General features: G+C 33.0%; 1 protein-coding gene across 5 annotated transcripts in view; it reads left to right on the forward strand.

Annotated features, from left to right (window-relative positions):
* The window catches only part of LOC132937919 (unconventional myosin-XV), a 57,185-nt gene that overhangs the window by 13,857 nt on the left and 30,571 nt on the right, over positions 1 to 12,757 (forward strand). Inside the window, exons 1-2 of one of the 5 annotated variants that reach the window (XM_061004525.1) lie at positions 8,915 to 9,063; positions 10,795 to 12,003. In XM_061004525.1, coding sequence (XP_060860508.1) covers positions 11,530 to 12,003 — 474 coding nt within the window. In that variant the 5' untranslated portion in view covers positions 8,915 to 9,063; positions 10,795 to 11,529. Of the gene's footprint in view, positions 1 to 1,025; positions 1,118 to 8,914; positions 9,064 to 10,794; positions 12,004 to 12,757 lie in introns of those variants that run through there. The other 4 variants (XM_061004529.1, XM_061004526.1, XM_061004527.1 and 1 more) reach the window with 4 other exon arrangements.

Consider the following 12,757-nt stretch of genomic DNA (forward strand, 5'->3'; position numbering starts at 1 on the left):
TACATATTCAAGATTTATGCATATTTAATGTCAACAAATATTTTTTTCTTAGTAAGTACCTACCTTGTTTAAGTTTCAACAATATATATCTCAGTTTTCCACTATTATTCATTATACCTAACAACATAAATAACTTTGATAAATTTATTATTTTAGCCATGGCGTGATTTCTAGTTAAAACCTCGTACATCTAAAACACTAAAATTTATTTATTTTTAAAAATATTCGTAGGTGCCTATTGACTATTGTAACATAATAATAATGACATTATTATTATTGAATTGAATACAAATTATTGATTTGGAAAAACTTTAATTTGTTTGTATATGTTATGAAGTTAAGGCATAATCATAATGTATCAGTTTAACATCGTAACTTCATTTAATAATTTAATCTAAGCTTAGATTAGATTTCAATAAATATACAGACATTTTTTTTTTCATAAGTTTCAACAATGCGTATTTTAGCAAAAAAAGGTTGGCATTTCTGTTTCATATGATGGACCGAACGGAGGTCTTATAATAATAATAATAATAATAATATGTAAAACAAGTTTTGTAAAAATAATTTGCAACTCAAATTCTGTATGTAAATAAATTACATCCCGGTGACTTGTTATGCGAAATACCGAAATGTCCAACTGTCTATGGGCTTCACAGTTTATTGACAATTCTGCAGGGAGGCGTTTCGGGTAGAATAAAATAATATTACACCCCAACAGTTTCACTGATATTAAAAGAGGATAGACAATATACTTTGTGTTGTGTATTATAATATGTAATATAGGCGGCGCTGATATCAACGCTATTGCGTATCTTACGGTATATCCTTTACTAAAAGAATAATATAATACACGTTTAGTATAATATATAGGCACTTGACGTTTTAATCTATTATAATATTATATTACTGTCTCGACTGCGCTCTTTGAATCGTTCCGTACTTGGTTTTGTTTTTTTTAATTGTATAAATACGCGTTTTTCACGTTTACGAGATATAACGATAGAAATTGTTTTCATTTTCAGGCCAACAGTCTCGAGATGTTAATGGCATGACTGGAACTCAAGTCACAATGTCCACCGCGCAGCCCACGCTGACACTCAGCGAACTCCAAAAGGTACGGCCCCGCCAAGTATTATTTCATTACAAACATAATAATAATAATAATAATAATATAATATGGGACGTCGCAGAAACAATGCACGCATCGACGTCTCTTTGATACTATAAATACACAATGGTATATATATGTATGTATATAATCGTGTGGGAGTAATAACTCGTGTGTTAATATCATACCTTATCATAATCAAACATGTATAGAACATGTGCTGAATATACTCACATGGCTGTATGTTCATATAATGTACGTTTAACCGTGGTATATACACTATCGTGTATCAGTTCAGTATATAATAATAATATGTGCATAGTGTCTAATTTCAAAAAAAAAAAAAACAAATTGGACATCGTGAGCCTTGTCCAGGATAATGGTCGCTGGATTCTTTGACTTAATAAATAGCTTTGCTTATCTGATTTGAGGGGACGTTACGGACTTACGGCTGCAACACGCGTGTTTTATGACCGTCGTCAGCCACACTCGAGCCTTAGAAAAGACGCGTCCACGCAGACCTATCTTGCATTTGGTCTTGGATATAGTATCGTAAACAACGTCTAACCCGATGGTATTAAAATGGTAACATGTTTTCAAGACTATGCGTTAAAATACCTAATTGCGTGATTAAACCCTACAAAACAAAAAAAAAATCATAGGAAAACGGCCAAACCGGGCAAAAGTGACTAAAAATGGCAAAAACGGTCTGCAATTCCTATTAATATTTTAAGAATTCCATGCAGTCCGTACAACAAAACATTAGGTAATGAAATATGTTTTTTTTAATATCAACAATATAATACTAACATTAATTATATTTTCCTTCGGACTTCGTTCCACGAAAAAAGTTTTATTCAAGCCTAAACTTAAAATATAATTGTATCGGTTGTTGTGCCAGAGGCGTGTCCAGGATAAAAATTCTTGTTATAAGAAAAATTTGAACAATATACAAATTTTTTTAAGGGAATATTTAATATGTTTTTTTAAATGTTCAATCAATCATAATATAAACTAATAATTAGTATTAATATAATATATATTTCTAATTTTAATCATATAATATTATTATGGTTGCTCAGTGTGTTAATACAAAAAATAAATATACAATTTCTTGTTTTTTGATTAAAAATCATTTATTTAAAAAAGCATGTTTTTTGTATATTATAAGGGTTAAAAATCGGGCTATAGTGATATTCTCGGGCATACCAGGTCTACCTACTGGACATGCCACTGTGTTGTGCGGGGATGGAAACTGGCAGGACACACCGTGGTTAATCATTTATCGTTGTATCAAACTAACAAATAATCTATAGGAATAAATGAGTACAAATGATCAATTAAAATGATAACATTTCGAAGATAAAATCATCTATTTTTAACGGAGGAGAAATTATTTTACTCCTACTCCGAGACCTGAGCATACTAGCTTACACGTAAAGAATAATTTAAAGGTGACGCTCCTTAAGTGCAGTCAGAGGTAGCAGACCTAGCCCCTCATTGCATTCCCCATTTTGACGCGTGTGCCTTGTATCCCGTGATGTAGGTACATTACGGCGTATGTCATGGATTTTTTTTATGATTTAACCTTAGATAGTATTGTATATTTACCGTGGTTGATGTGTATGAAATGCATAAGGTATAATGTAATAGACCGGTATGCAACATCTTAAATTAATATTATAGCATATTTTACAACAAACATCAAGATCGTAACGTACGTTTTCTCATACATTTTCAAACAACAATTATTGTATTTTATGTGAAACTAAAAGTAAATTAGTATAAAACAATAATTTCAATACGGGAATAATACGTAACGTAATAATGCCAATGTATTTGGCATTCCATTTTATGCCGATAGTTTTGCCATTAATAATAGATTAGGTAAATATTGTCATTACTATAAAATTGTTATCCAATAATAAGTACATATTCCGAACATAATATATTAAATAGACTTACTAACAAAACTGGAGTATTATTTTTACCATTATTCGAATATTATAATATGATTATTGTGAGTAAAATTAAAGTTAATATTAAAATGTATTATCTTAATTTATATTTGTTTTATTGCTGATCTGCTTCAAACAAATTATCAATGTATATTGTAAGTCGGTGGTTGAGTTACGCGGGAGTAATAGGTTTTATAAGACAGCACTTTCTAACGTTTTAAAAATATATAAACTGGGCATTTTACTATGCTATGGGCCCCTTTATATTGATTTTATGATCAAAATATTAGTCTATCACAAAAGTTTATAATAATATTATATTGTCTCGAATAATTCTTAATTAACTGTCAAAGTATGTAGGTAGGTAGCGAAGCGAGCGCCAAAGGGAATCTTGTATGACTAAGCCAACCAATGGCTATAGTCTATAGATAATAACAACAATCAACCCTCACAAAATGTAATATATTATTATATTATCATAAAGGAACGGGTATTTTATAAATAGAACAGGATGGGGACCCTTTTGCGTAGGAGGGTGGGTCGAGGTTGAATGTAATAATGATCATTGTCTGTTTGATATGTGAGCATAAACAAACGAGCGTAAATTAATCTACACGTTCAACCTTCAGGTCCATAACCGATCAACCGTGAATTTAAATGTTTTAATTGCTACGACCGCGTAATCATGTAAGTTGGCAACAGTTTTAGTTCAACCGAATTAACATAATCAAATGCACGGAAAAATTGTTCGTACCTATAGTTTTAAATGGGCTCGATCGCTGTGTATATTATGTTATATTGAATATTAGAAAAAATTTAAATTAAAATGATAAATGTCAAAACAGTCCAACCGTATATGCTATTCTCATTCTGATATGAGTCGGAAACGACAATAATTATACAATAATGTGTTTTGAAAATTGTTTTTGTTTTTATGTTGCTTACACATTTTATAAAATAAAATAGTATACCTACGCCAACGACCAATATTAAAAATGCCGATCGGGTCAGTGTAGTAAATGAACATTTCACTAACACGCATATTGTTATAACCCATTGCACACTACACTATACTGATTCTTTTTAATAGAAGTTGGGTGCAGTATTTGAGGCCATGGTATATTTTTATTATTAAAATGTCAAATGATATAAGAAATTGTTTGTAAAAGACCATTTTCCGTGGACTTGAATGGGACATTGTAAATTTGTGTTATATTTAATTTTTTTTCAACACTATTATTATACTTTTCTAAGGTATCTATTATTATTATTGTTTTTATTATTATTATAAAATAATGCAACAATCTATACTGTAAATCTCGGCGATATTAAATTCCAAATGAGGACGTCGCTAACCTGACCAAACCTTCCGTTAAAAAATATATAATGAAACATGTTTTTTACTCATTAAATTATTATGTCTCATATCGTTGAGTAAATTATGATATTAGTGTAAATAATCTGTTTGATAAATTATTAAATTACTTAAATAAACACGATATTTAACTTTTATTATTTTTATTGCGTTTTATATTCATTAATCATTATGCCTCATTAAAATTATTAATTTTTTTCCGGAAATTGAATTTGTGTATTTATGTATTCTTATTTGATTAGTGGTAGTATAGTATTATCTTTTTTTCCATTGAGAATAAATTTAATTCCAAGTCATTAGCCATTGACAGCATTAATTTGAAGCACTATGGTCTTAATCATAACTTTTACTGTTTCTTTGAAGCATTGTGTTTATTATACGTTGAAAATATGGGATCAGAATTTACTGTCTACATGATTACACAAAGATTTAATTTTAGTATTCCGTTAGTAATTTATTACTTGAGACAGTTAATACTTATAATAGCCAATATCCATAATTTAAAATCATCCAAAATATTTGTTATAATTTACTAATAAATTATTCTTAATTATCATTATCCATATAATTTATCTCTATAATCTTAACTGTTGTAAATATTTTAAATGCCATCTTCATTTGTAGAATGCAGGTATACGCTTTATTGGATAATGACTTTCAATATTAACCATTTCATCAACGTATAATATTCTTAAAAAAATGTTTCCTTAATGAAATTTATATCATAATATGATATGTCGTTTATATAAAATGACCTATATTATTTCTTTAATAACCAACAGAGTTTCTATACGATGAATATAACATTATTTGACGTCAAAGACTTGGGGAGAGAGATGTGTAGACGATAACTCGTTTTCTGAACACAAATATGCTATACAGCATCCTTAATATGAATTCAAGTTAACTTTTGTTAAGTAGTTTTTCCTATATCAGAGTAAGTCTTCGACAGCGAGTAATATTGGTAGGCATTGTTAAGGAGTATAATTTTCGGATCAGAGGGTTTGAATGGATGATTAATTTGTCAAGATTTTTTAAGTTGTGTGCCATAGCATAGTAAGTTTGTCAATAGACGGTAAGTGAAGATCATTATGCAAGGGAATGTCCGTTATATCTTATAATATGCCGCGAAACATCAATAATAAGCTTTAATGAAATTGATGGGAAAACTTATTGTGGGAACTGAGGTCCGATCAAAGGTTTGGTAGATTCCCCACATTTAGTATACTGAACGGCCAGACATAGTCGATTACAGACTAGCGATGTTATAAATATCATTATAATTCCTAATTTAATTTTAGATCTCACAATGGGATCAAAGAATGGTGAATTTTCCATTTGTTCGCGTATTAGCTTTTGATGATGACTTATCTAGTTTTTGTGTTATAATCTCCATGTCAAAAATTATACGTACTTTAGTATTTCATTATAATGTTTAAGTTAAAATGAGAACTGACGTAAAAATATTGTATAGTAAAGACAATAAAATAAAATTTACAAAATACATCATATAAATATGGATGCAAATGTGCTTTGTTAATTATATGTATTTACGCCATATACATACGATATCTAAAGGGTTGTATGATAGTTATATGTAAACTATAATTATTGATATTGTTTGCTATCAACTAAATGCCAAAATATAAGTATTAATTGCGTAAATCAACTAGTTAAAAATATTTCAATATTTATTATTTTGTGCTATTCGCATATAAACATAATCTAAAACTAAATAATTTATTTTTACGTCATATTATTATTCTAAGTAGTCATCTGATACTTACTAATATGATGTGAACTACTGACTACTATTCCTATATTATATTCAATTCGGTTTAAGAGTGATGGGAAAATAAATATTTTTGACTTCCCAGATGAAAATTAAACGTGGAAGTAGCAAAACGTTTAGACTAGAACATATACATAAATTATTATTTATTAAGTAGGCACTCGTTTAATATACATTTGATAAACCATGTTGTAGAAAGATTAATTAAATTATTTATACTTGGTATTTTCTGAAAATATCAACACAAACGAGATTTGGCAGTCCCATTAAAGCAGTTCTTGAATATATATATATTAGTTATTGCATAATTAAAATGTATATATATGTATTTGTTATTACTGTATATGTGTGTTATGCGCATTTAAGGTATGGATAAAAGTAAATATGTAAATTATCTTAGCAAACACGTTTACTGGTAAAATATTAAGCCCGCTGTAGGTATATGAAACTAATAACAGTTTAATGAAAAAATGCACGCGGTGTCGTGACATATTTTAATATCATGTTTATCATAATTTATAAATTCTACACGGTTCTCCCGCAGAAGGCAGAACATCACTCCAACTCTGCAGTGAACTCGTAATATTGTAATTGCGAACAGGTCGCGTTATCGTGCATGAGGTTATACACTCATATCTCATGTTAATATGTATAATGTATATAGGTAAGTATGTAGACAAAATTGGGCTAAATCATAATATTATGTTGCAATGTCTGTTAGATTTACAATGAGTTACCTCCCGGCTCCCAAAATGTTTGTGTCAATGACCAGTGGCATCATTTTCTCAAATCGGAATGTATAGGTACTCGTCACATGAAGATAATGTTATTTATTATATTTATATTTAATTGTCGCTAAGTTATTTTCGTAGTTTTTTGTGTCCTGTCTGTATAATATGCCACCCTTTGTAATAATATTATTATTATTATAATGACACTTGCAGTGAATTTGGCGTTACTAGATTTCTAGTCAACATTTTAGTTAATCAAACAAATTTGTTGGCATGTTGTTAGTGATTGTTAAACAGTTTTCAAAGTTGTTTGGACTTTAATTTCGACGCTAGCATTTTAACCATGCACGCTTCTCGGTTTATTAGAAATGTTAGACATCTTTCGAAGTTTGTTGGTATTTATTTTCGACGCTCGACAATTCGTAATTTTTTTTGCTCCGCAGTAGCAGAGCAATTGAAGAAATGTAAATTTCTGTGCTATTACTGCGAATATAGCATCGCAAAAATAGAAACTAATCTATAGCTTCGAAAATAATATTTGTATCAAACTTTGAAAGTCGTCTAACAATCTCTTATACCAAATCTGTTGGACTTACTTAAATGTTGACTGCCAATGTTGCGCGGCACACGGGTTTCATAATATTTAATACACACGATACTATTATATCGTTTCGACGATGAGGTCGATACAACGACTATGTATAATTATTTAGAGCATCTCACACGGTACGACAGCGCGTAACGCGTGCGGCATTGCGTTATACTGTATTTGGTACGATATTGAATTTTAAACCATTTGTAATGTTAGTGGTTTTTTATTTTTTTAATCGTTCACGCTCAGCGTACCTTGACTGCCGCCGCTGCTGTAGCCACATGCGGGCTCGTCGTCCCCTCCTCTCTGTCACCTCTCCCCACCACGACGCCCTTCCGCCCAGAGACCCTTGGACGATTTCCCGTTCGCGTTGTATACAGACCGAAGAATCGCGTTCATTAACAGGTGTGCACCCACGCACGCACACACAAACACATGTTCATGATATACATATTATATTCATATTAATTTATATATGTATACATAATACATGGACTAGCACACAACGTACTTACGCACACAATAATACGTACCTACTGCACCACCGTCATTACAATATTATATAGGTACATAACATTATTATCATGTGTAAAACCGTCCATCGGACGCGCGCCAGTGTGTGTGTGTGTGCCCGTTGTTTGATAATGATAACAATTATTATACGGTTCGACGTACTTTACCGTACATACGCGCATAATGGTGCATTATTATAATATAGTTGTCCGAAAACCACACGTACGTGCGCACGTACGCGTTTGCGGTCCGCGTTTCGATATCATAGTATGATATTATTATAGTTTGTGCGTAATAATATTATAGTAGTGTACATTTTGTTAAGATAAAACCCCACGCGCGTCGGGGTTGTTGAAATGTGCGATTGTTGTACTGTGTCCAAAACGCCGACGGAAAAATCCGGGCCTAAGCGATGAAATATGTTTTATTGATGGATAAAAAAATTTTAAATATCGTTCGGGACGCCTCCTCCGGCGTACACTTACCAGTACTACAGTACCGACCGCGGCGGGTCGCGTCGTTTTTAGTGCGCGTTCGTGGTTCCGTATAATATTGTATTATTATGTACCATATTATTATTACATTATCGCGACGGATCGAAACGGCGGCATCGGTCGTAATACCTACGGCCGTATAGTAACAATAATATTAAATGTTAACATCCGAGTTGGGTAACGACGATGTTCCAGTGGCGATGATACATTGTGCGCCGTCGAGTTGTGCGCATCTACAATAATATCATAGTATGCCTATAGGTGCTGTTATATTATTATTAGGTGAAATTTAGGTTTTCCAGTACGGTACTGGCGCGTTATCGCGGTATTCGATCACTTCAAATTCATGTATATGTCCCGTACCTACGTCATACTCATATTGTTATTATAACGCGATGTATACGTTCCAGACTTGATTACATGCGTCGGTCGCTGACGTTCGAAATTAAATCGTAACAAAACGTATTGTTTTATACACCGGGTAGACATATTATGTGGTATGTATATGGTTTACAGACCGGGTTTATGTTTATGTATACCGTACAATTTTATTATTAATAATATTATTGACCCCCCCCCCCCCCCCCCAGAACGACAGTCGTAGGCGATGGTTGCAACGCGCGAAGTATGGTAATATATTTCATATTATAATGGCATATTTTATTATTTATGGTAAATAATAATAATTTGCCGTAACGCGATTGATTCGCATTTCGCGTTTTCCGGTTCCTCTGCATACGACGACGACGGTCACGACGCGCGCAGTCCGCTCTCGTTTGCGACATAATTGAATTATTATGATATTATTATTGTGCAAATATACAATAATAATTAATATTATTATTATGCCATTCGGTTAATGTTCTTGTCGCCTTATTATGTACACGTGCGCTATTATTGTAATATTATTATTCCTTTAACGGTCTTTCGAATACGCTGCAGGACACGTCGTGTGTGCGCCGTTATAATATTATAGAAAGCGAGTCTCAGTCGTACGATGTATTAATATATGTATCGATTTTGTAACATTACAAAATAATTTCCTCCGTCGTATTAAATTATTAAAATTACATCGAAATTAACTACATGCTATACACAATATTATATATACAAGATGTATTATACTCGAGTCTCGAGGAACCAGGTTAATTGATATTTGATAAACGATACACTCGATATCGATAACCGAGATAACCTACCTTCATATTATATCGTCGAGAAATTCAATCTATAACACTACCGAAAATAATCAAACGATATATAATTCGACCCTCGTCGTGCAAGATCACGTCGTCCCTTTTTCGTGTAACTTTAGAGCAACGTGTACAGCAAAATACATTACCTACAATCAGTATAATCTATATAATATTTTAGGTACCTACTTTTTTCATGGAAATTTCCACCGAGTTGTTTGGGCTTCATTGATTATTGTAATGTTGCAGAACGTTTGAAAAAGTTCATCGTTGTGGAATGTATATCCCTCCATTTTATTAGAAAATTTCAAATACAATTCTACCAGTGTTATCAAATAATGTTTTACTGCTTTAGTTATCACTATATGTAATATGTATGTATATGAATCAACATATTTTGTAAATATATTATATATATTATTTGTCCAAATAAAATATCACTCAAACACATATAGTCGTGGAAAACCCGTTTTTGTTATTGACGGTGAATAAATTAGACTTATTTTATGAATATCTCGAATTTGTGATAGTAGTAATTTGTAAGAGGGAATATTATACTTCAATGATAGCCACTCGAAAAATGAAATATGCTCAGTAAATATATATTTTATAATGAACACTTAAACTCAAATTCCAATTTGTTGAATGGTTACGACTTTCAATACAATTATAATATAAATGTATAGATATAAAACGTATTTTCTCTATTATTGAGTACAGAAAATGACATTTTAACCGAGCGTTATGTTAATAAAATTGATTTTCATTATGAAATCACATTTTGACCTACTTACTGTGTTTTTTTGTAAAATAATTTTTTGTTCGCGAGAAAAACATACCAGCCTATAAGTTTTATAATTCTATAGCTTATAGATTTAAATTTGATTTAAGTCGCATAAAATATTTCTGAAACATAATATTATTATATCAACACGGCTCATCACCGCCGTCGGACACTCGATAAACTACACGGTCGTGATATATCTTTTGATATTATACAAATATATAAAGATTATGTTATTTAAACTTTCATAGATAAATACAGTGCAAGTCAGATCAGAGTATACTTTTCGCAACAATTTCGACCAGTGTCGTTCCTATCGGTGGAACCCCGGTTTGCCGCAGAACGACAGTCGGGTGTACCGGGAGGAAGAAACCTTTCGGGGTAAAGATTTTCGCATTTCGCTACTGGCCGTCTACGAAGTGAAAGCGAAACCACTCGGCGCAGATAACGTAGCTACACCAATAATATAGGAGCTGGAAGGAAACGCGTATAATAATATAACGGCCACCGTGTCGCGTCACGGACGTTTGATTCGGTTTTAAAACGTTTTTTCAACACCGAATGGGTTCCACGAGTATAATATTATAATAACATCCAAGTATTGTTGTATATATATATATAATACAATATACATATTATAGTATATTCGCGTGGGTCCTCGTAACTCGCACCGGGCGGCGGCGACCTGCCCGGCATTTCCTTCTAGTCTGAACGGCTCCACTATACCAGCCAGCTATACCTACAGCATATTATAACAACGTCTCGGCGAAGTTCCGGTCTCCGAGGCCGATACAACAATATTGTACACGCGATACCTACCTGTTCACAAGATACAGAACGCATTACCTGTTGCACACGAATACGCCCTATACGAGATATTACGGTGTAATGACGTCGACACCGGTGTAAATAATATAACAACTTAACGCTATTCGACGGTCGATATCGATGTCCGACCGCTGCGGGGGTGCGGTGAGCGAGGACCGATGAAACGGAACGCGATCAGCCGGTGGGAGCTGTCGGACCATTTCTGGGCGGAAAGCGATCCGCCGGAACCGTGCGCGGCGGCCAAGAGCTTTCTGCAAAAATGCGCCCGACAGTTCGACCGGTTGACGGCCGACAACCGCCGGGTCAAGTACCGGTTGACCGCCGGCGGCCGCGACACCCTGCCGGAGCCGGCGACCCGTCCTCCTCGCCCGCCGTGGAGATCGGTGGACCGTGTTCACGGTTGCGGTTGCTGCGGTATCGACGGTCGGACCACCGGTGCCGCTACCGGTAACGCGATTATTTTTGTCAACGACGGAAGTGGCAGTCGCGATTACTGCAGCGAAGACGTGACGCCACTGCGGCCCCAACACCCGCTGCCGTGCGTAATCAGACGAGCCGACGACGATTGCGCGGCCGCCAACGCCACTGACCGCGGTGGAACCGAAACGTTCGATACCGTTCCGTACCGCGAGGTTAGTACCTATATGCTTATACATTATAATATGATATTATCGCAGTTATATTATAATATTATGGCACATAATGTACCCAGGGCTGTCTTGTAGCACTTGTGAAGCCTAAAACTGTTGATTAGATACTGATTAATACAGATGAAATAGAAAAATGATTAAATATAGTGAACGGACTAAAAATTAATATTAAGTTAATTATTTGTGTGATTATAGTTTGTAAAAATAAAAACGAAATTAAGATCATTTATCCCTTTAGACTTTAGAGGGAGATTATCTACGTGAAAAACAGTAAACTTTATCATATAATTAATATTAATTATAATGCTAATAATTGATATATTATGTATATTATCGTACATATTATCGTTGTACCGCGTCACTCCTCTTGTTGAATTCGCCTAATATCAAATTTAAAGGTATAATATATCATCTAGACCCTACGTAAATGTTAAAATGTTGTTGCTCCTTGATGTCGATGAAAGTTATGAGCATTTTCAAATTTATAAAAAATGTATAGTTTTAAAATGCTCATAATTTTACATAAAGTAACTTTCAATTTAAATTAATACAATATAGAAATAAAATATTGATACAAATATATAGCAATGCTGTTGCTGTTCGGAATTAATATGATGTCATGTATACGATTTATTAATTGATGTATTCAATTAATTACGTTTTATTGAATTTCACAATATCACGTAGGTATAAAACCGGAATATATAGTTGCCTATCAATCATAATAAAATACAAA

This window comes from Metopolophium dirhodum, chromosome 2 (assembly GCF_019925205.1).
Source record: "Metopolophium dirhodum isolate CAU chromosome 2, ASM1992520v1, whole genome shotgun sequence".
Taxonomy (NCBI): Eukaryota; Metazoa; Arthropoda; class Insecta; order Hemiptera; family Aphididae; genus Metopolophium; species Metopolophium dirhodum.